General features: G+C 38.6%; 1 protein-coding gene across 1 annotated transcript in view; it reads right to left on the reverse strand.

Moving 5' to 3' along the window:
• Positions 1 to 23052, reverse strand: part of cul1b (cullin 1b) — a 101076-nt gene that overhangs the window by 48440 nt on the left and 29584 nt on the right. The window contains exons 3-7 of the mRNA XM_073054372.1: positions 16971 to 17145; positions 15303 to 15470; positions 6016 to 6066; positions 2942 to 3032; positions 2662 to 2825 (exon numbers count right to left, since the gene is read on the reverse strand). Coding sequence (XP_072910473.1) covers positions 2662 to 2825; positions 2942 to 3032; positions 6016 to 6066; positions 15303 to 15470; positions 16971 to 17145 — 649 coding nt within the window. The remainder of the gene's footprint in view (positions 1 to 2661; positions 2826 to 2941; positions 3033 to 6015; positions 6067 to 15302; positions 15471 to 16970; positions 17146 to 23052) is intronic.

Genomic DNA, 23052 nt, shown 5'->3' on the forward strand with positions numbered 1-23052 from the left:
ACGTACAAAAAATGCTAGGAAAATAATTGACAACAGGATATCTACTGCTACTCTCCCTTCCGCAATGCTTACAAAGTGCTCTCCTGCCCACCGTTTGGAAAATTGGATCAATCCTCCCAGGTACAGACAGAAACTGAAACAAGAGGTGCCATAGTTAAAACCGCCCACTATTGGTCTGACCAATCGGTCTCCGTGCTACAGGACTGCTTTGATTATGTCAACTGGAATGTTTTCCATGATGAGGATGCCTCCGAGTTCAAGGAAGGTGTCACAAGTTTCATCCGGAAGTGCAGAGGATGTTGTCCCCCAGAAATCAGTCAGGGTCTAGCAAAACCAGAAACCCTGGATCAACAGTTCGATACGAGCATCACTAACCGGGCGACACAGAGCTTATGTTGCCAGTGACCAAAAGGAACTCAAGAAATGCAGCTACGATCTGTGCATAGTCATCAAGTCAGCAAAATGACAACACATGGACAAGATCCAGACACAACTCGCCACCAACAACACACGCAGTTTACGACAAGGTCTGCACACCACTGCAGACTTCAGAGCTAAATGCAGTGGAGTTTCCAACATTGCTGCCTCTCTCCCATATGAGCTAAATCATTTTTACGCTTGATTCGATGTTGCCAGCACTGAGCCCCTGAGGTGACCTGCAGCTTGGTCATCTCTCAGGGTGAAGTACAAGTGGACAGTTGCAAGGCTGTGAGACCAGACGGCATCCCAGGGTGTGTACTCAGAGTGTGCGCAGCACAACTGGCAGATGTGTTTACAGACATTTTTAGTTTCTCCCTCTCCCAGTGTAGAGTGCCCTCCTGCTCAAAACATCCACCAATGTTCCTAAATCTAAAACGACCAAGGTAACATGTCTGAATGACTGCTGGGAGGCTGGTCAAGGACTACAGCTACAGCATGCTACCACCCACACTGGACCCTCTACAATTCACTTACTGACACATCCGATGACAGATGACACAACTGCTACAGCTCTACACACCGTCTTTGCAAATCTAGAGAAGGATGTTTATGTGAGAATACAGGCTCGACAAGAAGCTCAGAGACCTTGGCCTTCAGCCTGCCTTGTGTCACTGGATCCCAGACATCCTGTCAGATCGCTGGCAGGCGATAAGAATGGGTTCCCTCACCTCTGACCCTTACACAGAGGACCCCCAGGATTGTGTCTTAAACACACTCCTTTACTCTCTGTATATCCATGACTTTCCCAAGAAATCCCAAGAACTTTCTACAGGGGCACAATTGAGAGCATCCAGACTGGCTGCACCAGCCCTGGTATAGGAACTGTACTTCCTGTACCATGTAGATTACGGGGAGAAGGCTGGGAACTGGGGTTGAGGAGGAGAAGGAAACAAAAAGGATCAGCTCTGACTGAATGGCAGAGCAAACTCGATGGGCCAGATGGCCTAATTCTGTTCCTATGACTTATGGTCTTCCCTCAATCGCAGGACTCTGCAGAGAGAGGTGCGGACAGCCCAGCACATCTGTAGATGGGAACTTTCCACTATTCAGGACATTTACAAAGACAGGTGTGTAAAAAAGGCCCAAGTCACCCCAACCACAACTGTTGAAGCATCACCTGAAGTTTTATAGAAGTTGGATGATACAAGTCAATGATTTGAAACACAGGAGTAAATCAACAGCAGAATGGTTTAAAAAGAAGAAAATTTGTGCTTTGGAATGGCCAAGTCACAGCCTAGACCTTAACCCAATTGAGATGCTGTGGCATGACCTGAAGAAGGCTATTCATGCAAGGTATCCCAGAAATATTGATGAACTGAAACAGTTTTATATGGAGGAATGGTCTAAAGTTCCTCCTTGATGTTGGGCAGGTCTGATTAGCAGCTATAGGAAACATTTGGTGGAGGTTATTACTGCTAAAGGACGTTCTACACGTTATTAAATACAAGGATTCACATACGTTTTTTCCAGCCTGTCTGAATGATCAATGTGTTCAAAAAAGACATGAAAAATACAACTGCTTGTGTGTTATTAGTTTAGGCAGGTTGTGTTTGTCTGTTATTGTGACAGTTGAAGATCAGACCACATTTTGAGTAATTAATGCAGAAAACTAGGTAAATGCAAAGGGGTTCACAAACTTTTTCATGTAACTGTAGCTAGGGTACCCAAGAGTTTTGTGCAGTACTGTATCCATCAACATGGAGCAGAGAGCCAATTTGTAAATCTGGAGGGAGCAAAGAATGTTGGGAATGGCGATGGCAGAGCACCTTGGAAGGAGTGTGGTACAGGTGGCAGAGGAGGAGGAGGAGCAGGGGTGGGAAGTGGTGCAGATGCAGAGACACTCACCCGAGACACTAAGCAAGGTCATTTGATTCCAAACAATTGGTTTATTGATCATTACTGAATGTGCCTCTAGTGCTTCCCACTTCCTCCCTTCTCCCCTTCCCTTTTCCCAACCATAATTCTCCTCTCCTTGCCCTCTTCCTACTCTGAGTCCACAAGAGACCAAGTTCAGAATCAAGTTTATCACTCACATATATCATGTAATTTTTCTTTTTTTTTGCAACAGTACAGTGCAATACACAAAATTACTACATCACTGTGTAAAATGTCTTAGGCACCGTAGTCATATACATGTGCCTAAGACATCTGCACAGTACTGTATCTACTGCATTTACTGACCTTCTTCATGTATTCTGTTACAGGATTCTGCTGTAGAAACTCAGTGCTTTCCCTTGTATAAAACCTCTCTGTGTCAGCCAGAAATTGAGATTCAAATGATTCTTTATACACGGTCAATGTGGGTCCCTTTGCAAAAGCATCATCTTCATTAAGCCCAAGTTCAACTGTGATTAAAATAGAATGAAAAAAGCTAGTCAGTCCAAAAACGCCACAAAGATTGTACTAATGAACCTCCTAGGGATATCACATAACACTATAAGCACAAATAGTTCAAAATTACCGTATGACTGAACCACTCCGCTAATCAGTCTGGTGTTGATAGTTTCACCATTTCTCTCCTTCTCAATCAACTTCAGAACTGCATTCGTAACCTGATGGAAAATGTAATGGTCTTTAGATTAGCCTCATACACAAGATACATTACGTTAATTACATAGAAGTGATGTCAATTACACATCACGTTTGGTAGTAATTGGTAGTTGAAATCATGATTCAGCAATCGGTATTCAAAACAGAGACGACTTCTGTAGCTCACAGCCGCTTTGAAATCCAGATACTCAGCAATGACTGGCGCCATTTTACATTTATCAACTAATGTGAATTAAAATATCTGAACTAAAAATGATCCAGACGAAAGGGTTGTCTTTGTTGCTACAATATTCATGCTCTTGTTGATTTTATTTAATATGGACATTTTAAAATCTATTTAATTCTGAAATAAATATCTGAACGAGTAACATCAGATCAATTTTTGAACCACACCAAACAACTGGCAGTTGTGAAGAAATGCGGAAACCCTGAAATTACTGTCAGTGTTACAACAGTGAGCAACAGTCTGAAATTTAATCTATGAAGTTAAAACATTAATGCTCTACACATATGTAGGTCTTACTCATACAGTTAAACTTGGTGAGCATCTGTGCTTTATCTCCATTTATTTTGCGCATTCGTAAGCAAGATGTGTCCTAAGGTATCGGAAAAGCCTAAGAGAACTCATAAGGGTGTTACGCATAGCGTAAAACTGGACGTAATTAAGTGTTTTGATCGTGGTCAACGAAGTAAGGACATTGTCCGCTCATTGAACTTGCCTACATCCATCATTCGCACTATTTACATGCAGATAGAAAGAATCCTGAAAGCTGCTGATGTTATTATTGGTTCTGCTCGTAGTAAAGCTTTTAGTCTGCTGGGAACTCTTCCACAGCTTCATAGTTTAACGTTTACTGGAGAGTGCGCTTCGGCTGATATTGAAGCTGCCGAAAAGTTCCCAGCAGAACTGAAGAAAATAATTACAGAAGGTGGTTATTCGTATAAGCAAGTGTTTAACTGTGATGAAACTGCAATTTATTGGAAAAAATTGCTGAGCACCCCAACCACCGACGACTCAGCCTAACACACCATCATCAGTGTGCTCGCTGTCTTCCCGATTCCGGTAAGTGAAACTACACTGTACATACATTATTTCTACTTTATATAGGCTGTGTATTTTTATGTTATTTGGTATGATTTGGCAGCTTCTTAGCTTAAAGGTTACTGGAGAGAGTGCTTCCACTATGCTAGTAGCACTACATAGTGAGATTATATGCTACGTAGTGAGATTTTCACTATGCTAGACGGTGCTGCAATGAATGCAGAAAGGTACTTCTACTTTATATAGGCTGTGTATTTATCATATCATTCCTGCTTTTACTATATGTTACTGTTATTTTAGGTTTTATGCGTTATTTGGCATGATTTTATGTTATTTTTTGGGTCTGGGAACGCTCTCAAATTTTTCCCATATAAATAAACGGTAATTGCTTCTTCACTTTACAACATTCTGGCTTACGAACCATTTCATAGGAACGCTCTACCTTCGGATGGCGGGGGAATCCTGTACCTTTTTAACTGTTTCCATGAGTCTGTGGCTAAATGGGACAGTCACTTAATTGGGTCAAAATGTACTAGTCCCTGTGTGTTCCAATTAATCAGAATCCACTGTATTTTGTGGGCACTTACCCATGAATGTACTTCATACACAATAAACTCTTTCAATGTACAAGACCTTACTGCAAAAGTATGCTCTTAATTGTTTCTGCATGTTTCCACAGAGATTACCTTAAACTCAGATTTTTTGATTTCACTGCCTTTTTAAAAAAGAATTAAGTTCAGAGGTATTGATTGTTTGCTTATTTATTGAGATACAGCGCAGAATAGGCCCTTCTGGCCCTTCGAGCTGTGACGCCCAGCAACCCCAGATTTAATCCAAGCCAATTCATGGGAAAATTTACAATGACCAATTAATCTACCAACCAGTATGTCTTTAGACTGTGAGAGGAAAACCAAGCAGTCATGGGGAAAACACACAAACTTCTTACAAGCAATGGTGGGAATTGAAACCATGTCATTGGTGCTGTAAAGAATTGTGCAAACCAGTATGCAACCATACCTCCCTAATCTGTAAACACGAGTCAGGATACCACTACAAAAATCACTTACATCATATGTAGTAAACCTGAACAATGAGAAAAGACTGGAATAACCTGAAGCTTTTTCCAGGTACTGATTTTGGAGAAAGCAGTACGTGGGTGCTCTTTGTGGGGAAGCAAGAACGAAGGAAAACAACATTTGGATTTTTACTTTAACTCCATGTATCTGTTCTCCAAAACCTATTGTTAACTTCAGAGCAGATTTATGATGAAAGCAATGTTTCCCTATTAACTACATCTGCCAGATATTTCAAAGTAGGCTTTTAAAACTCATGAGAACTGTCAAGAACTTAATGGAAATATCTATTACATCAGTATCATGGGAATCTGCATTCTGCAAAGCTAACAGCATTCTGAAGGACCCCACGCACCCCTCACACAAACTCTTCTCCCTCCTGCCATCTGGCAAAAGGTACCAAAGCATTCGGGCTCTCACGACCAGACTGTGCAACAGTTTCTTTCCCCAAGCCATCAGACTCCTCGATACTCAAGAGTCTAGACTGACATTGTAATTTGTCCTGTACTGTGCCTATTGTCTTGTTTATTCATTATTGTATTGCCCTGCACTATTTTGTGCACTTTATGTAGTCCTGTGCAGGTCTGTAGTCTAGTGCAGTTTTTATGTTGTTTTACATAGTCTAGTGTAGCCTTGTGCTGTCTCACATAGTCTAGTGCAGTTTTGTGTTGTTTCATGTAGCACCAGGGTCCTGCAGGAACATTGTTTTTACTGTGTTCTGTACCAGCAGTTTATAGTCAAAATGACAATAAAAGCAAATTGAACTTGAACTTGTAAAATTTAAACCTTGTCACTCCATAAAAGTTTTTGAAGATAACAGTGGTATTTAAATTACTGAACTGAACATGCAGCTTTTAATAAAATACTTACCTGTTTGTTTAAAGGTCGAAATAAACAATCCCGCCATGTCACTAAAGCAAGCTGCAAAAAAAATAGAAATGACTGTTACTTATAAAAAGTTTCCAAATATTTTCAACATCGCCAAACAGTGAAGTCAAATCTGAAATTATAAAGACGTACTCAAGCTATGGCATTTTTGAATAATATTCTTGTAGGGCAAACATTTTCCCAAACCATGTAAAGCAAAGCTTTGTTAAAGGTACAATTTTCCAGTATCTAATTTTGCGGTACCACAGCAACATTGAGACTTTAATTTTAAATGACTTTGAAAGAGGTTCACTATGGTATTTGGAATGAGATTTTAGCTATGAGGAAGGCTATTCTTTTGCGCTAAAATTAGGGTTAAACCTATTCACACCCTCAACAACCACTACTTTATCACTTCTTGTCAGAGTCACCTTACATACAGATACTCCTGTGCCTAGCACCACTTTATGGACATACAATCAATGTATATACAGTGGCATGGAAAAGTTTGGGCACCCTTGGTCAAAATTTCTGTTACTGTGAATAGTTAAGTGAGTAGAAGATGAACTGATCTCCAAAAGGCATAAAGTTAAAGATGAAACATTTCTTTAATATTTTAAGCAAGATTTCTTTTTTATTGCCATCTTTAACAGTTCCAAAATAACAAAAAAAAGAAAAGGGCCCGAAGTAAGTTTGGGCACCCTGCATGATCAGTACTTAGTAACATCCCCTTTGGTAAGTAACACAGCTTGTAAACACTTTCTGTAGCCAGCTAAGAACCTTTCAATTCATGTTTGGGGAATTTTCGCCCATTCTTCCTTGTAAAAGGTTTGTGTTCTGTGAGATTCTTGGGCTGCCTTGCATGCACTGCTCTTTTGAGATCTATCCACAGATTTTCGATCATGTTTAGGTCGGGGGACTGTGAGGGCCATGGCAAAATCTTCAGCTTGAGGTAGTCCATTGTGGATTTTGAGGTGTGTTTAGGATCATTATCCTGTTGTAGAAGCCATCCTCTTTTCATCTTCAGACTTTTTATAAACGGTGTGATGTTTGCTTCCACAATTTGCTGGTATTTAATTGAATTCATTCTTCCCTCTACCAGTGCAATGTTCCCGTGCTACTGGCTGCAACACAAGCCCAAAGCATGATGGAGCCACCCCTTGCTTAACAGTTGGAGAGGTGTTCTTTTCATGAAATTCTGCACCCTTTTTTCTCTAAACATACCTTTGCTCATTGCGGCCAAAAAGTTCTATTTTAACTTCATCCGTCCACAGGACTTGTTTCCAAAATGCATCAGGCTTGTTTAGATGTTCCTTTGCAAACTTCTGGCGCTGTATTTTGTGGTGAGGACGCAGGAAAGGTTTTCTTCTGATGACTCTTCCATGAAGGTCATATTTGTGCAGGTGTCGCTGCACAGTAGAACAGTGCACCTCCACTCCAGAATCTGCTAAATCTTCCTGAAGGTGTTCTGCAGTCAAACGGAGGTTTTGATTTGCCTTTCTAGTTCTCTTGGAAAGTTTTCTTGGTCTTCCAGACCTCAACTTGACCACCATTGTTCTTGTAATTTCTTAATTACATTACAAACTGAGGAAACAGTTACCTGAAAACGCTTTGCTACCTTCTTATAGCCTTCTCTTGCTTTGTGGGCATCATTTATTTTAATTTTCAGAGTGCTAGGCAGCTGCTTAGAGGAGCCCACGGCTGCTGATTGTTGGGACAAGGTTTGAGGAGTCAGGGTATTTCTAAAGATTTGAAATTTGCATCACCTGGCCTTTCCTAATGATGACTGTGAACAAGCCATAGCCCTAATAAGCTAATTAAGGTTTGAGACCTTGGTAAAAGTTATCTGAGAGCTCAAACCTCTTGGGGTGTCCAAATTTCTGCATGGTGCTCCTTTCCTTTTTTTTCCACTCTAAAATGGTACAAAACAAAAATAATACACTAATCTTGCTTAAAATGTTGAAAAGAATGTTTCATCTTTAACTTTATTACTTTTGGAGATCAGTTCATCTTCTACTCACTTGACTATTCACAGTAACAGAAATTTTGACCAGGGGTGCCCAATTTTTGCATGCCACTGTAAGCTATCTTATGTATTTATATTTGTTGTGCTTTTTAAAAAAATATATAAATTGTTTTTTATCTTACTGTGCTTTTTTTGGTGCTGGAACACAAAATTGGAGCATCTGGAACAACAATTTTTTTTTCTCCTTTACATTTGTGTACCAGAACTGACATTAAACAATCTTGAACCTTAAGGCCATTTCTGATAGAGATGCACTATTACCCACAGAGCTCCTGTTAAACTAAAAATTTCTATTCATCAGGCCAGGAACTAGACAACATTAAACTTTTAAAAAAAATAGAATGAGTGAGGACAAAGGGTAGATTGATAGATAGGACATGGAATACATTTTCTGAAACAATGATGGCAACAGTATTCATAAAAAAAATTCTAAAAGAGAAAGGGACAGATATTTGAAAACATTTTGCTGGGAAAAAAATCAGTATACAAAAAAATGAACAAAGGTTGAGTCTAAACTGGTTAGTGGCATAAGGATAATTTCAACCATTAAATTTAAAAAGGGTCATAAACTGACATACCATGATTCACTGGCAGCAACATTCAAGCACATTAGGACTGTCTACTGTAATGACACAGGCAACAGAAGATGATGGTAACAAATGAATTAGAAAAGATACACAGCAAACAAAGTAGTAAAATCAAACTCTGAATTGTGTAGAACTGAAGCAGCTTAGTTTAACTCAATGGCTCTTGATTCAAGTCCAAAGTTACATCAAATAGTTATAGGAGATACTCATTACATCTTGAGAAATCTGTGACAAAACATACCCATCGATCCTGTCCAGAATTAGCAAAACCTCATGACTGTAACGAGTGCTAATCAAATTCCAAAGCTCCTTTATCTGCACAATTCTTCATCCATGGGTTCTCAATAATGCACATTCACCCATTTCGTTTTCACTACATTGTTAGTAACATTTAATACAGATTTCTAGTCTAAAATGACAAGACAGAGTATGAAGTAAAAGTAACCCCAAAGTTCAACGGGCATTTACATAGATGGACGTCACTCGAGTATATTTTCAAATCACAAGCATTTGGCCCGATCTATACTAGACCATAATGAAATGCAGCTAAACTCATGAGCACTCACAGATCAGCTCAGTTCTATTCCTGGGTCTTTGCCTGTCTGTAGAAACCCAGCAGATACACATCCAAAGAAAACAGGGAGGGAAATAATCCACAACTGCCAAAAGGACTCCAGCCCTGCTGCTCATCTTTTTTGGCCCTTTAGGTCAACTATCCAAAAGTGCTTGAGGACTATCAACCATCCATTCCCAGACTTTGTAATCTGAAGGGCTGGCCACAATCTCAGATACAACACATAGAAATGTGGAGCAACAGCAAGGGATGTACTGCACTATCACCCTTGTTCTGTAGCACTTAGCTGCAACCAAATCATTCTGGGGTAGTCCCAGAAACTCTGCAACTCTGTATTGAGGGGGAACACTGATCACTGAAGAAACCTGGCATTATAACTGAACATTATTCTCAAAATTTTGCTAAAAACTAGATCTATTTATAATACAGATCTATCTTTAAATAATCACTTTCTTAATAGATGTAAATATACAGAAGGCAGGTCAAAATACATGATAGATTTTGCACTTTGTGATTCTGAAACACATGTTAATATCCAAACTTTAGAAAAGTAAATTTATGCTTTGTTTATTAAAAGCTTCTATTTTTTTCTAGTTTAAAAGGTTCAGTGGAGCAAAGCCATTTTTACAAGCTATCTGTAAATACAGTACTGTGCAATAGGGTCTTAGGCACCATAGATTTTTTAATATAAATTTTGTTTTACATGTTATTTTTTGTCTTCTGTATTAATGTCTGTATTAGCATAAAATAGCAAATTTTGATTTCCCAACATACACTTTCCAAAAAATTAAATGTTAGAGGATTTTTGTATTTTGTTAAAGAAAATAACATATTAAGTGACAGACCACTTTTCAAATAAAATTGATTATTTTGTAGGTATATTGCCCAGTGCTTGATTAAACAAAGGTAATAAACAAGTGCTAAAGAGTTGAATGATCTAAACTGATTAACTGAAATAGAAACAGGGGTAGAAGGAATTATTGGAAATGGTTGTTCTTTATGTATTTAATAAGGCATTAATTGAATTAATGAGTTTTTAAACAAGACTGAATTTGTAGTTTCACTAACATATAACTTGTACTTTAACCTGTATTTTTCACAAAATGTGGTGAAAGTGATATCTCTTGCCATAGTGCAAGAATTGATGAATTGAAAGTTAAACTGTCACATCTGCCACACCCAGCTTTTTCGTTTGGTTGTCCTTCACACAGTTATGGGCAACAATATGTTGTCAAAATGACATAACAGTTACATAATCTTTCATTTGCTAAGTGTTAAATGTGCTATCCCTGCGTGTCTTCTAATAGGCCTTTGTTTATCTCAGGAATTTGCCTTACCTCTGTACAAAAGTGTCAGTTTCTGTTTAAAAAGTCACTACTTTGGCTTAGTTCTTGGTTCTTTAGATTCTTGGACTCCTAAAAGAACCTGCAGATTGGAAATCACCATATCCAACAGAATCAAACTGGGTGAAAGGCAACCAAACTAAAAGGCAAGGGTGTGGCAGAGGTGAGTTTAACCTTCAAATTACCATTCTTACACCATGGCAGGTAAGCATAGTAACAAGACATAAGATGATCAACCTGCATCAGCAAGCAGATATTTCGCAGAAGTATTTCAAGATGTGCTGTTCAAACTCTTCTGAAGAAGCACAAGAAATGTACAAATGGCAACTGATGGCGCCTAATGGTGACTCCTTTGCTTGCATCTTCAGAAAGAGCTCTATTTCTATCTTTAATATCTCTATTTTTTACTTTCAGGGTTCTTTTGAAGACCCTGACCTGGAGTTGCACACTGCCTTCAGTTCTTTGCTGGAATGGAACTCAGGGTCTCACAACTGGCTGCTATTCGATATACCAAGGACGCGGCCTCGAAGACCAATGCGCCTTCAAGGTCCGGGATTTCTTGGCTCTGGTGGCAGGCGGACTTGAGGTCAGTGCCTCCGCAGGAAACTGGTCTGTCATGGGAGTACACAGAAGGGCAAAAACAGTGAGCTGTCTGCTAGTGCCAAAGAACCAAGTTCCTTGGGTACAGAGTTCGGGAAAAATGTTGCAAGAGACTTTTAACATCGTAAATCAGCAAGTTGTTTGTTATGTCTCCCCTCTCGCTGAAACGGGGACACCTCTTTTTCCCTCATTAGGGAGAGAGAGAGCCTGTGGTACAATTACCGGATGAACAAGTAGTCTTTGGGGTACTGTAGGTCTGTGTCTTTACTGATGCTTTGTTGCATGCTTGAGTACTCGGTGGGGGGGAACCGAAGCTTTTTTGCTGGTGGGGGAGAGGGGATTGTTGCTTCGCTGCTGCTTATACGTGAGTGGGGGGACCTGAGGGGGGGAATCTTTGGGGTTCTAACATTTAACATTCATTTTTTTGGGCACTCCTCTGTTCTCGTGGATGTTTGCGAAGAAAAAAGAATTTTAGGATGTATATGGTATACATTTCTCTGACAGTAAATGTACCTTTGAAACCTTTGAGTTGAAGACCAGAAATGCAATGGTCAGCCATGGAAAATGAGTGCAGCAAACGAGAGATACATCAAACTGATGTCCATTCTAAATTGAAGTTCAGTACTGCTATCAGCTCAGAACTCACAGAAACCACTGAAACCGAAGTACACCCCTCTATAGTGCAGAGAAGTCATGTCAGAAGTGGTCTTCATGGAAGAGTTACTGCCAAAAAGCCATTCCTCTGAAGTGGAAACAAAGCCAAGAGACTCAGCTATGCACAAAAACACAAAGATTGGTGTGTGGAACAATGGCACACAATGATGTTTCTGAGCTCAACGTAATTGAGGATGTCAAGGATTACCTGGAGTGAGACAGAAGCAAGCAAGAGAGACAACGTCTGCAGAAGAACTGTGACAAGTCCTCTAAGATGCTTGGAACAACCTACCAGCCAATTTTCTTATAAAAATGCCCAACAGTGTACCCAAGAGAATTGATGCAGTTTTAAAGACAAAGGGTGGTCACACCAAATTTTGATTGATTTATTTTTTTTAACTGCTTACTGCTCTGTCTAGTAATTTTTTTTATATTTAGAAACCTTTCATTATTTTTGAAAGCATCGTTTTACAGAATTTTGTACATGTGCCTAAGACTTTTGCACAGTACTGTATGCATATGCACTCAACATGAATAATTTTAATATCAAGCAGAGAAGATAATGGCTTGATGTAACAATGAATATGTACTTATAAAGGTGGAATGCAAAACCAGGTATGGAGAATATTCACTTGAATTTGAAAAGTTATCTGCAATGATGCAAGGGCCATAATTCCAAAAGTGAAACTATATTATCGTATTTGATATGCTAAATATGGAAAATTGGAAATGGTCATACATGCATTCAAATATTTAAAAACATCAGAAATTATTTTATCAGACACAAAATGCTGGAGGAACTCAGCAGACCAGGCAGCATTTATGGAAAAGAGTAGTCAACGTTTCCGGACGAGACCCTTCATCAGGACTCAAGGAGAAGGGATCCTGACGAAGGTCTCATCTGGAAACTATCTGCAGATAGTGGAAACTTTCTCTTGTTTTAGAAACTATTTTATGTCATTTTTGAACACACACTATTGATAGATTGTACTGCAGAACACAAACACACACACAAATTTATATAATTGAGTTGTTTTAAACTGATTTAAGATCTTAATACTCCTATTCTCAAATCAGAGTGACTATTTTAGCCTGCATGTCTTGCTGCAAGCTCTTTGTGCCATCCAGTTTTGAATTTGGACCAGAAAAGGGAGGAGCTATTAGATGTCTTAGTGGGTTTAAAAGTAGATAAATCCGTAATGCCAGATGAGGTATATCCCAGCCTGTTGTGGAAGGTAAATGAAAAGATTGCTGAGGCCTTGACAAAGAATTTTAAATCTTTGATTGCCAAAGATGAGGTGCCAGATAGCTGGAGGACAACAAATGAGGTGTCTTGCTTCAAGAAAAGCAAGCAATTATAGGCCCAAGAGTCTAACATCAGTGGTAGGCAAGTTTTTCAGAATATTGTGGAGGGGCAGGACTATGCCACAAATGGAAATGGAAGGCATTTCCATTACCACCACATCAGATCTAGAGCCGAATCAATCTCATTGTGTCTCACTCAGCATTGGATTACCTGAATAACAGCAATACCTCCATCAGACTGCTGCTTATTGATTACAGCTCAGTGTTCAACAACATCATCCCTTCAGTGTTTATCAAAAAACCTGTCCCCCTCTCTGCAATTGGATTCTTGATGTCCTCATCGGAAGACCACAGTCAATGTGGATTGGTAGTAACATCTCTTCCTCACTGACAACTAACACAGGCACATCTAGTGAGTGATCTATGCTCAGTGCACTGCTCTGTTCTCTATACCATCATGACTGTGTGGTTAGGCTCAGCTCAAACACCCGTCTATAAATTTGTAGCCATAAACTATGATGGCAACAAGGCGGCATCCAGGAGCAAGATGGGTCAGCTAGTTGAGTGGTGTTGCAACAACAACCTTGCACTTGACATCAGCAACACCAAGGAATTAATTGTGTATTTCAGTTAAGGGGATGTCAGGAGAACACATACCAATCCTCAATAGATGGGTCAACAGTACTAAGAGTGAGCTTCAAATTCTTGAGCATCAACATCTCAGAGGACCTATCCTGCATATTATTGCAATCAGGAAGAAGGCACACTTGTGCCTACACTTCATTTGGTGTTTGAGGAGATCTGGCATATGACATACCAAATCCCCTCAATGTGTGTATGGTAGACAGCATTCAGACTGGTTGCATCATCACCTGGTATGGATGTTCCGATGCATAGGATCAAAAGAGACTGCAGAGGGTTGTACCCTCAGTCGGCTTTATCATAGACACAGGCCTCCCTACCTACGAGGACGTCTTCAAAAGGCAGCACCCCAAGAAACAGCATCAATCATTAAAGACCCTCACCACCGTCACCATCCCAGACATGCCCTCTTCTCATTACAACCATCAGGGAGGAGGTACAGGATCCTGAAGATCCACATTCAATGTTTTAGGGGCAGCTTCTTCCCTCTCCCATCAGATTTCTAAATGATCCATTAACACTACCTCACTATTTCTCTTTTGAACTACTTATTTATTTACTGCAACATGTAGTAATTTTTCATGTCTTTCACTGTACTGATGCCACAAAACAACAAATTTCATGACATGAGTCAGCAATCTGATTCCAACGCACAATTCTTGCCATTATTAGTCAGGGCTCAGAATACTTGAGCAGGAGCATTATAACATTATAAAACATAGGTTAGGCCACAAATTACAATTCCTCATGTGGAACATAAATATACTATGGAGTATACAAAACATGCAAAGATGAAGCATTTTAAATGAGAGACTGGATAAGCTGGCCTTGTTTTACTGGGAACAAAGGAGGATAGGGATGGAGGGGGAAAGTAGCTGACAGAGATATACATAATTAAGAGAGGTGTTATTGCATTATAAAACTTTTTCCTATAGCAAAACTATCTAAAACTAGAGGACATAGGTTAATGGTAAAGGGCAAAGTTTAGAGGGATCTACGGAATAACTTTATCACAGATAGTTGGGGTCTAGCACAAACTGCCTGACAGGTTGCAAATGCATATATTATCAGAACATTTGATAATGTTCTGGTTATGCTCTGGTTGAGCATTTGAATAGCCAATGCAGAGAAACCTATATATCAAATGCTAGTAAATGGAATTAGTATAGGTGGGTACTTGATGTTCAGCATGGATAGTGAACTGAAAGGCCTCTTTAAGAGCTGTATAACTCCACGACTAAATCAAACTTTAGCGCATTACAAATTTGTGCTTCTTGATATGCAATAGAACTTGTACACATTACAGTGGTTGAGATAAGGGTTCGTGCAAGGCATTTCTTCAATTCCGAAAATGTGGGGTGGAGTTGCAACAGTAAAGTAAATTGTCACACAATGTTCAAGAATAACCAGTTTTTAGAGACAATACAAGAGAATGTTGCTGTATTTGTCATTTTAAATTTACATTCTATTGCGTGCAACAAAGCATGAATTGATAGAGAAATTAATACATGTTAACTAAACTGAACAATGTAGAACAAATAAAATTGTTTGTTTCTTACTGAATATATTTCATAAATTCCTTTACGTCCTTCATCACATTCACGGCGGACCCAATGTCGATTGAGGTAGGCACAGATTCCATTCAATACTTTACTAGAAAACCTGTAATCTTCCCACTGCTGGGTATAAAATTTCAAAACACTTTCATCCATCAAATCTTCACCATCCTAGAGGAAGAAAAGAAAAAAATTATTCCCTCTTGTAAACGCCAATTAGACAGGTAGAGGAGTATGGGAAGAATGAAATTTACCAATCAGCAAATAGGATTCAATTTTACAATTAATCTCATCATACTGAGCTGCTACTTCCTACAACTTTTGAGTCATCTTGTCAGCTAATTATTAATAAAGTTTTAAGATGGAATAAATAAGCAGTACATATCAAGAACATGGGATGAAGAGTCCTTGAAGGTAATTCCATTGGTTGTGAGAGCCTCATGGCTGATGGGTAGTACTTGTTCCTGAAGCTGATGGTGTGAGTCTCCTGTACCTTCTTCCTGATGGCAGCAATGGGAAGAGAGCACATTCTGGGTAGTGGGGGTCTCTAAAGATGGAGGCTGCTTTCCTCCAACAGTGTTACATGTAGGAGGGCTTTACTCAAGATGGACAGGGCCATATCCATTACTTTTCGTAGGATTTTCGATTCAAGGGCATTGGTGTTACCATACCAGGCTGTAATGCAGCCAGCTAATATATTCTCCACTGCACATTTATGGAAGACTTCTCAAATATCTTCCTACCTTGTTGAACCTATTTGCTAACTTTTGTGATCCATGCACAAAACACCTAGGCTCCCCTGTACTACAGTCTTTATCTAGTCTACAATTTATTTAGATTGTACAGTCTACAATCTTTATTTAGTCAATAGTTTGCTTTTAGATTCCTTTTACTTAAGTGCATAACCCCACACTTGTCTACATTAACCAGTATTTGGCAAGTTTATGCCTACTCACTCAACCTACCTATCCTGTCAGAGTCCAAATATCGCAACGTGCCACCCTCCCCACCCCATTATTTCTGTGCAATTGATGAACTTTGATCCTTTACACCATCCCCTCCTTTAGGCCATTAAATAAATCATAAATAACTGAGCGCCAAGAACATCTTTCCAGCCTGAAAAAGAGCCTTTTATTCCAGCTGGCTTCTGTGCAACATTTGATCATCAATCCACGCTCACAAACTTTCCCCTTTACTATGGGCCCTTTTATTTGTGCACCAGCCTCTTCTGTGCCAGTTCATGAAATATTTTCTGAAAATCCAAAAAATGCAATATATACAGGTTCCCCTCTAACTATTCTGTTTGTTATATTCTCAAGGAACCATTGTAAATTTGTCAGGCATGATTTAACTTTCATAAAACCATTAACTTGTCTAAACTTCTCTAAATGACATTTATAAGCTTCAGATGATTTTTCTTTGGCTTATACTTCATTTATATACTGTGTTCATTTTATCAATTTGCAAACTATTAAAGTCAAACAACTCCAGACTTCACTAGTCAGTAAGAGCTTCCAAATTAGAAGGTGATTATGGAGCAGTGGAAAAATGGTGCCTTCGGATTGAACACGAGTAAATATCTGACATATCAAGTTCTCTTTAAAATTACAAACTATCTGCTTGATTTATTTTTTGATATAACTGTAAGGCTTTACACAAAATCAGTCTTACCTTAAGAAGGTTTGTCAAGTAATTTTTCAGAAATTCTTTTAGACGTTTGTAGAGTTCTAGCCCTACAAACTGGGCTCCCCCTGGGGTTTGGCCCTTCTGTTTTTTGGCAGCAGCTGTTCCTCCTCCCCGTGCTTGATTTGACTGGTGGACACTGGTACAATAGTTATAAACGTGACTGCAGTAGAGTTAAGGGCAGTAGAACAAGAAAGTTGCTTTATATCAATAAATCATACAATCTGTATGTTCAGCTGTTTTAATTTGTTCAGTAACATTTAATGCACAACCATATACAAATAGGCATTCATGGCAAACCTACGTAACTTAAAAGTATTTAAATACTGTAAATACAAGAAAAATACACCTGATAAGATGATCCTGTTATAATTACATTTGAAATTAAGATTAAATGAAGATGTTTGTGAATTTACATTCCACCACACATAGGATGCCAAAATCCAAGACAATATTTGGGCAAAACACCAAACAGTATTTTTTTTTTAACACATTTGATAAAATTCACCATTGTTCTTCATTAATAGCTGAAATTTGTAAACAAATTTATATGATATATTCACCTAAGACTCATTCTGGATCTGAAAAGAAATTGAAAATCCCCAAATAAAACACGAAAACAATTAATCAACTTCTTTTAGCAATAAAGAATTCTATCACTATCCTAAAAGAGTAATGGAATTATTTACTGTTTTAAAAAAATCCCATCCTTACAACTTCATGACCAAACTGTTCTTTTGAAAATGTACGGATAAAGTTATACAATCAGCCTCAAGAAATAATTTTTATAATGATCAGAATTTACTATAAAAGATATCAGGTCAGAAATTTTGGGAATAGTTTAGGTTACATTATTAGTTTGCTACATTAATTTACATTAGTCAGGCAAATTTACCAATAAATTTGCTGATTATTTGCTTTTGAACTCCCAAGCAGATTGATTTATAACATATTATGCTGTATTTAAAAGCTCAAATCATCATAAATAGTATCCAAGTCAAAGACAGTTCAGAAGAGCTCTGAAGACCTATCCTAGGCCCAACATAGTGATAAAATTACTAAGAGGACATGCCAGCAGTTATATTTCATTAGCAGTTTGAGGAGATCTGTTATGTCACAAAAGGAACTTGCTTTTCAAATATCTAGAAAGAAAAGCTTACTAAAATTGCTGTTGTGTCACTGTTAATTACTGCATGAGCAATCTACAGGATTGGAGATATATTCAGCAGCTTTGGGCATATGATAAAATATTATTATGATATAATAAAATTTTATCATAAGAACCCATCTAATTCAGAAAACCTGCTTTGAAAAGGAAATAATTTGGCCTTTATGCCTGATCATTAACTGACCTGTGAAATGACTTATTCAGCTACTTACTTCTAACAAATCATTATCATATACAATATTAAGCTCAAAATAGCTTAACAAATTTCACAACACATGCTGGTGATAATGACCCTGATTCTGATTCTCTGACAATCTGACATCCATCCAGGTACAAGATTCATAAACTGAAAAGAACACAGATCATAACAGAATGAGAGGAATCACTGAACTCTCAACTTGCAAATATCAACTCAGCTAGCACTTCCCTTGAGTCAAAATGGAATGGATGACTTTGGTTTGTACTTTTGCAAATTCAGAAACCAAAATGCTCAGAACCATAAAAGAAAATCTTGAGGCTTGCACCCAAACTTGTAGAGAAGGCTCTCGGACTAATCTAGCAATAACTGTATAGAGTCATTCTCGAAATCATACTGTAGGAAGATCAGAGACAGGAGGAGTAGTCTACTTGGCCCCTTGAGCCTGCTCTACCTTGGTTGCAAAATCTAAACCTTGCTTTAGATTACATACATTAGTTAGACACCATTAATACCTCTCAACTCCCTTGCAGTTTGAATACCTGGGAATCTCTGCTCAGAATATATTCAATGACTTCACCACTACAGACCTTTGGGATAGTGAATCCCAAAGAAGAAATTCCGCATCTGTCTTAAAAAGGGATAACAACATATTCTGAATTATTTCTGTAGTTCTAGATGTTCCCACCCTGTCAAACCCTCTCATAATCTTCAAGATGTTCACCTCAGTCTTCGAAATGCCAATGAGCATTGGCTAACCTGCTCAGTTTCCTCAAACGTCAACACATTCATCCCAAGTGTCTACCTATTGTCTGCTTTGCATCCAGTAGCAAATATACACTTCTTTAAATTCAGAGATCAAAACTGTATAGCACTCCAACTGCAAATTACAGGATGCTGACAAGACTGCAGAAAGATGACTTCACAACTTTATATTCTCTGACAACTTCTTGCTCATTCACTTAACGTACCTTTATACCTCACGATCAATACTTTGTATCCCATGTATACAATTAATCTATATGATCAGCAAGAACTGGCTGAATATAATGAAGGAAAAACACTTTAGGGTCACAGTAAAATTCCTTCTGTGGTGTGAAACAACTGCCCTCCAAAAATAGTCGTATCTCCAACCAAACTGTTCTGCAAGAGCTGCAATATTGGTATCCAAAAAAAACTGACTGGCCTTAAAAGCTGACAAATCCTATCCAGCCAACACCACCTAAATAATTTCTCATTAGCAATCTGATGGAAGATGCAGTTAACTGTGTCACAAGTAATGCCCATCACTGATATTTAGGATACGGAGGTGGCACAATGGTTAAGTTCTCAGTTAATAACCTGGGCCAACAATTCAGGCTCCAGAACAAAACCCCACCATGGCAGATGAGGAATCTAAGATTGATAATAATCTGGGATTTTTTTTCATCTAAAGTAGTAACAAACTGGTTCAATAATATTCTTGAGGTTAAGAAACACACCATCCTTATCAAGCCAGATCAATGGTGCCCAGATCTGGAAAAAATTTTAATTAAAAAATCTGCCTAGACTACCAAGGTTAGGCCTCATCAAAGTTTGGTCTACTCTAAACCAGGACCAAAACCCTAAGCCTAAATCAAGGAGTTCCAGTAAAAATGGTCTAATTAATGAAGCTGGCTATTCAGCACCTTATGTCTGTTTTGCCATTGAACACGATCATGGTTGTTGTACCTTTCAATCATTTTATCTGCCTTATCTTCACAACTTCAATTTTTCTGTTATGAACATAATCCATGAATCAAACTTCCAAATCTGTCTGCGGCAGAAAATTCCAAAAATTAAACACTCACTGAGAGAAGAGCCTTTTCTTCAATTCAGTCCCTTTTGAGACTGTGACCCTAATACTAGGCTCCTCATCCATCCTAATCGTGGCTACTCTTTTGGACATTTTAAGAATTCTATGTGCTTCAATGAATTCAATTAATTCTATGTGCTTCTATGTGCTTCACTTTTCATTTATTAAAGCGAGTACAGGCTTAAATTTAAATTTACAATAAATAAAATTATTCCAGAAAGCACTTGCTTGTTCAAATCTCTCTTCATTGACAGAAACTTAACCAGGCAATGCAAATAAATACAGAATCAACAAGATCATGTCAGGTGTTCAGTTCTCTGCAGTGAATAAATCACCTCCTGATTTCCCAGAGTCTTGCTACCATCTGGAAGACACAATCTGAATAAAGTACCTGCCCGATTGGCATTTTATCTACCAGCATAAACATTCATTCACTGCCTCCACTAACGGAGGCCACAACATGTACCAGTTATAATATACATTGCAGTTTTTTGCCAAGCTTTCTCTGTCAGCATCTGCTAAGCGCTTATCTTCCATTTAAAAAAAACAAGCACATTAAGTGCAAAGGAACGCACCACTTACATGTACCATCCTAACTTGGAAATGGAAATGCACAGAGGTTCATTTATTATCAAACTACACAACTCTGAAATTCTTTAATTCTCCAGACAGCCATGAAACCAAGAAAGAAAAGAAAGACAGTATGATAATCAACCCCCAAATCCCACCTCCCTAGAAAAAAAACAAAACAAAAATGGAACAAGCACATCATCTCCAAATCCCACCTTCTGACAAAAACCAAACAAAATGAACCAAGCAAATCAACTCCCAAATCCCTCCTCTGCAAAAAAAAATCAAGCAAATGGATCAGACATATCGAATCACCCTCCCCCCCAAATCCCTCTTCCTGCACTGTTGGGTCAAAAAAATATCTTCCTACGCTAAAGGACAGTGAGAGCTGGTTTATAACAAGGGAATACACATTACCATAAGCATCCACTTTTTTAACAGAAATAAATGTTAGCCTTATCAGTAACACATACATCCAATATATAAATGATTATTTGTCAGAGATGGTTATTTGTCTAGTACTCCTGGAGGTTTTTGCTACATACCAGACAATGTTTGAATACAGAGCTGCAAATGAAGTTGAACATCGTATAATCAGCAAAACGCTCCATTTTTGACTTTCTTCGCATGGAACAGGCCCATTCTTCCATGCAAAGGTCAGAAACAGTGAATTCACTGATAATTATATAAAGATGTTTCACCAACACAGATGAAGTTTGCAACCAAGTGATCAATGGCAAAACCTGAAATAGACAATGGTGTGCAAGTGTCAGAAATATCACTGCACTGATGTTTGAGAACAGAATCATTGAAGAATAATTAGACAAGATGCTGGGGGTAAAAAACAAACAAAACCTGTGCAAAGAGAGAAAAAAAAACAAAAAAAGTTAGGTCAAAGCTGAAGGGGGCCTGCAACAGTAACTCCATTTTTCTTTTCACAGATACTACCTGATCTGCTGTTTCCAGCATTTTCTGTTTTTATTTTGGATTTCTAGCATCTGCAAGAGCCTCAAGGCACAGGAAAAATGTCAATGACACTGCCTTCACACAATCTTCCAAGTTCACTTGAAAAATAAGTAAACCAATGCTGGTGTTATATCCAAGGTGAACGCCCATAGCAAAAGGACTATTTATTCTCATTCAGCTACTCTGGGCAGGTCACATCATTCACATGGCCTCACCAGATCCCCAAAGCAGACACTCTATTATTCCCAAAGAGAGGAAAATATTATAGATGTGCTCAAAGTTTCCTTGAGGTGCAAAATCCCCAACAATTCACAGGAACACCCAACGTACACCAGCACAGTGGAGAAGAAACATTCAGATTTGTTTAAACTGAATAGCTTGCCTTAACATGCAGCTAGATCTAATTCTAGAATGTATGTCATCAGTTCCACAAGTTGGGTGTTGCATGGTTCAATTGCCTTAGCTGTATCCACTACTGCAAGCCATAATGTTATCACATTAAGCGAATTCAGTCTCTTGGCCAGGATTCCCTAATGATGGGAATACAAGAAGGGAGCTTAGTATTTCAACCATTGCTGGTTGATCAAGGTTCTGTCCTGCCTTTCACACACATGCTGTTTACCAAGTATATGGTTCTGTTATGCAACGTCATCAGTTTGACATTTCCTCTGACGGGTCCCTCTGCATTTGTCACTATATTATGTTTGATTTCATGATTTGTACGAGTAAGGAACATTCTGGGCCACAGGGTTATGCATTTCCATCGCCATTAGCCCACAGCACCTCTTGGATGCCTGTTATTGAGCTGCCAGATCTAGTCTGATTTGGTACAACTGTAATGCTATATTAAATAATGGAAGATACCCTTGGTGAAAAGTCAAGACTTTATTTCATAGAAACATCAGGGACATTAGCAATGCTGTCATGGGCAAATACATCTTCAACAGGTTGATTTGGGCAGACAAGGTGAAATTAATTTATTCTTCATGTTAACATAAGCACTACCTCTTGCAGATCCAGCCTATTGGCTGTGTCCTTCTGAACACAATTACCTGCTTGAGTTGTGATGCTACCAAGTAATTCTTCCTAACGTATGTTCAAGGTTTTCCATCCTGAGGATGCTCTTTACCTACGCTAGTGCTTGTTCCAAATCAGTAAGAAACACTGATTCACCTACTGTGGGAGGGTAGTAGATTGCAATCAAGAAATGTTTCCTTTTCTATTGATGTCTCACTATGAGACAGAGTATGAAGTAAATGTTGCAAGACTGTCAGAACTATCCCCTACTGCATTCAAATAACACTGTGACTGGACATACTCAGATTCCGATGGAGCC

Source organism: Hemitrygon akajei, chromosome 8 (assembly GCF_048418815.1).
Source record: "Hemitrygon akajei chromosome 8, sHemAka1.3, whole genome shotgun sequence".
NCBI lineage: Eukaryota > Metazoa > Chordata > Chondrichthyes > Myliobatiformes > Dasyatidae > Hemitrygon > Hemitrygon akajei.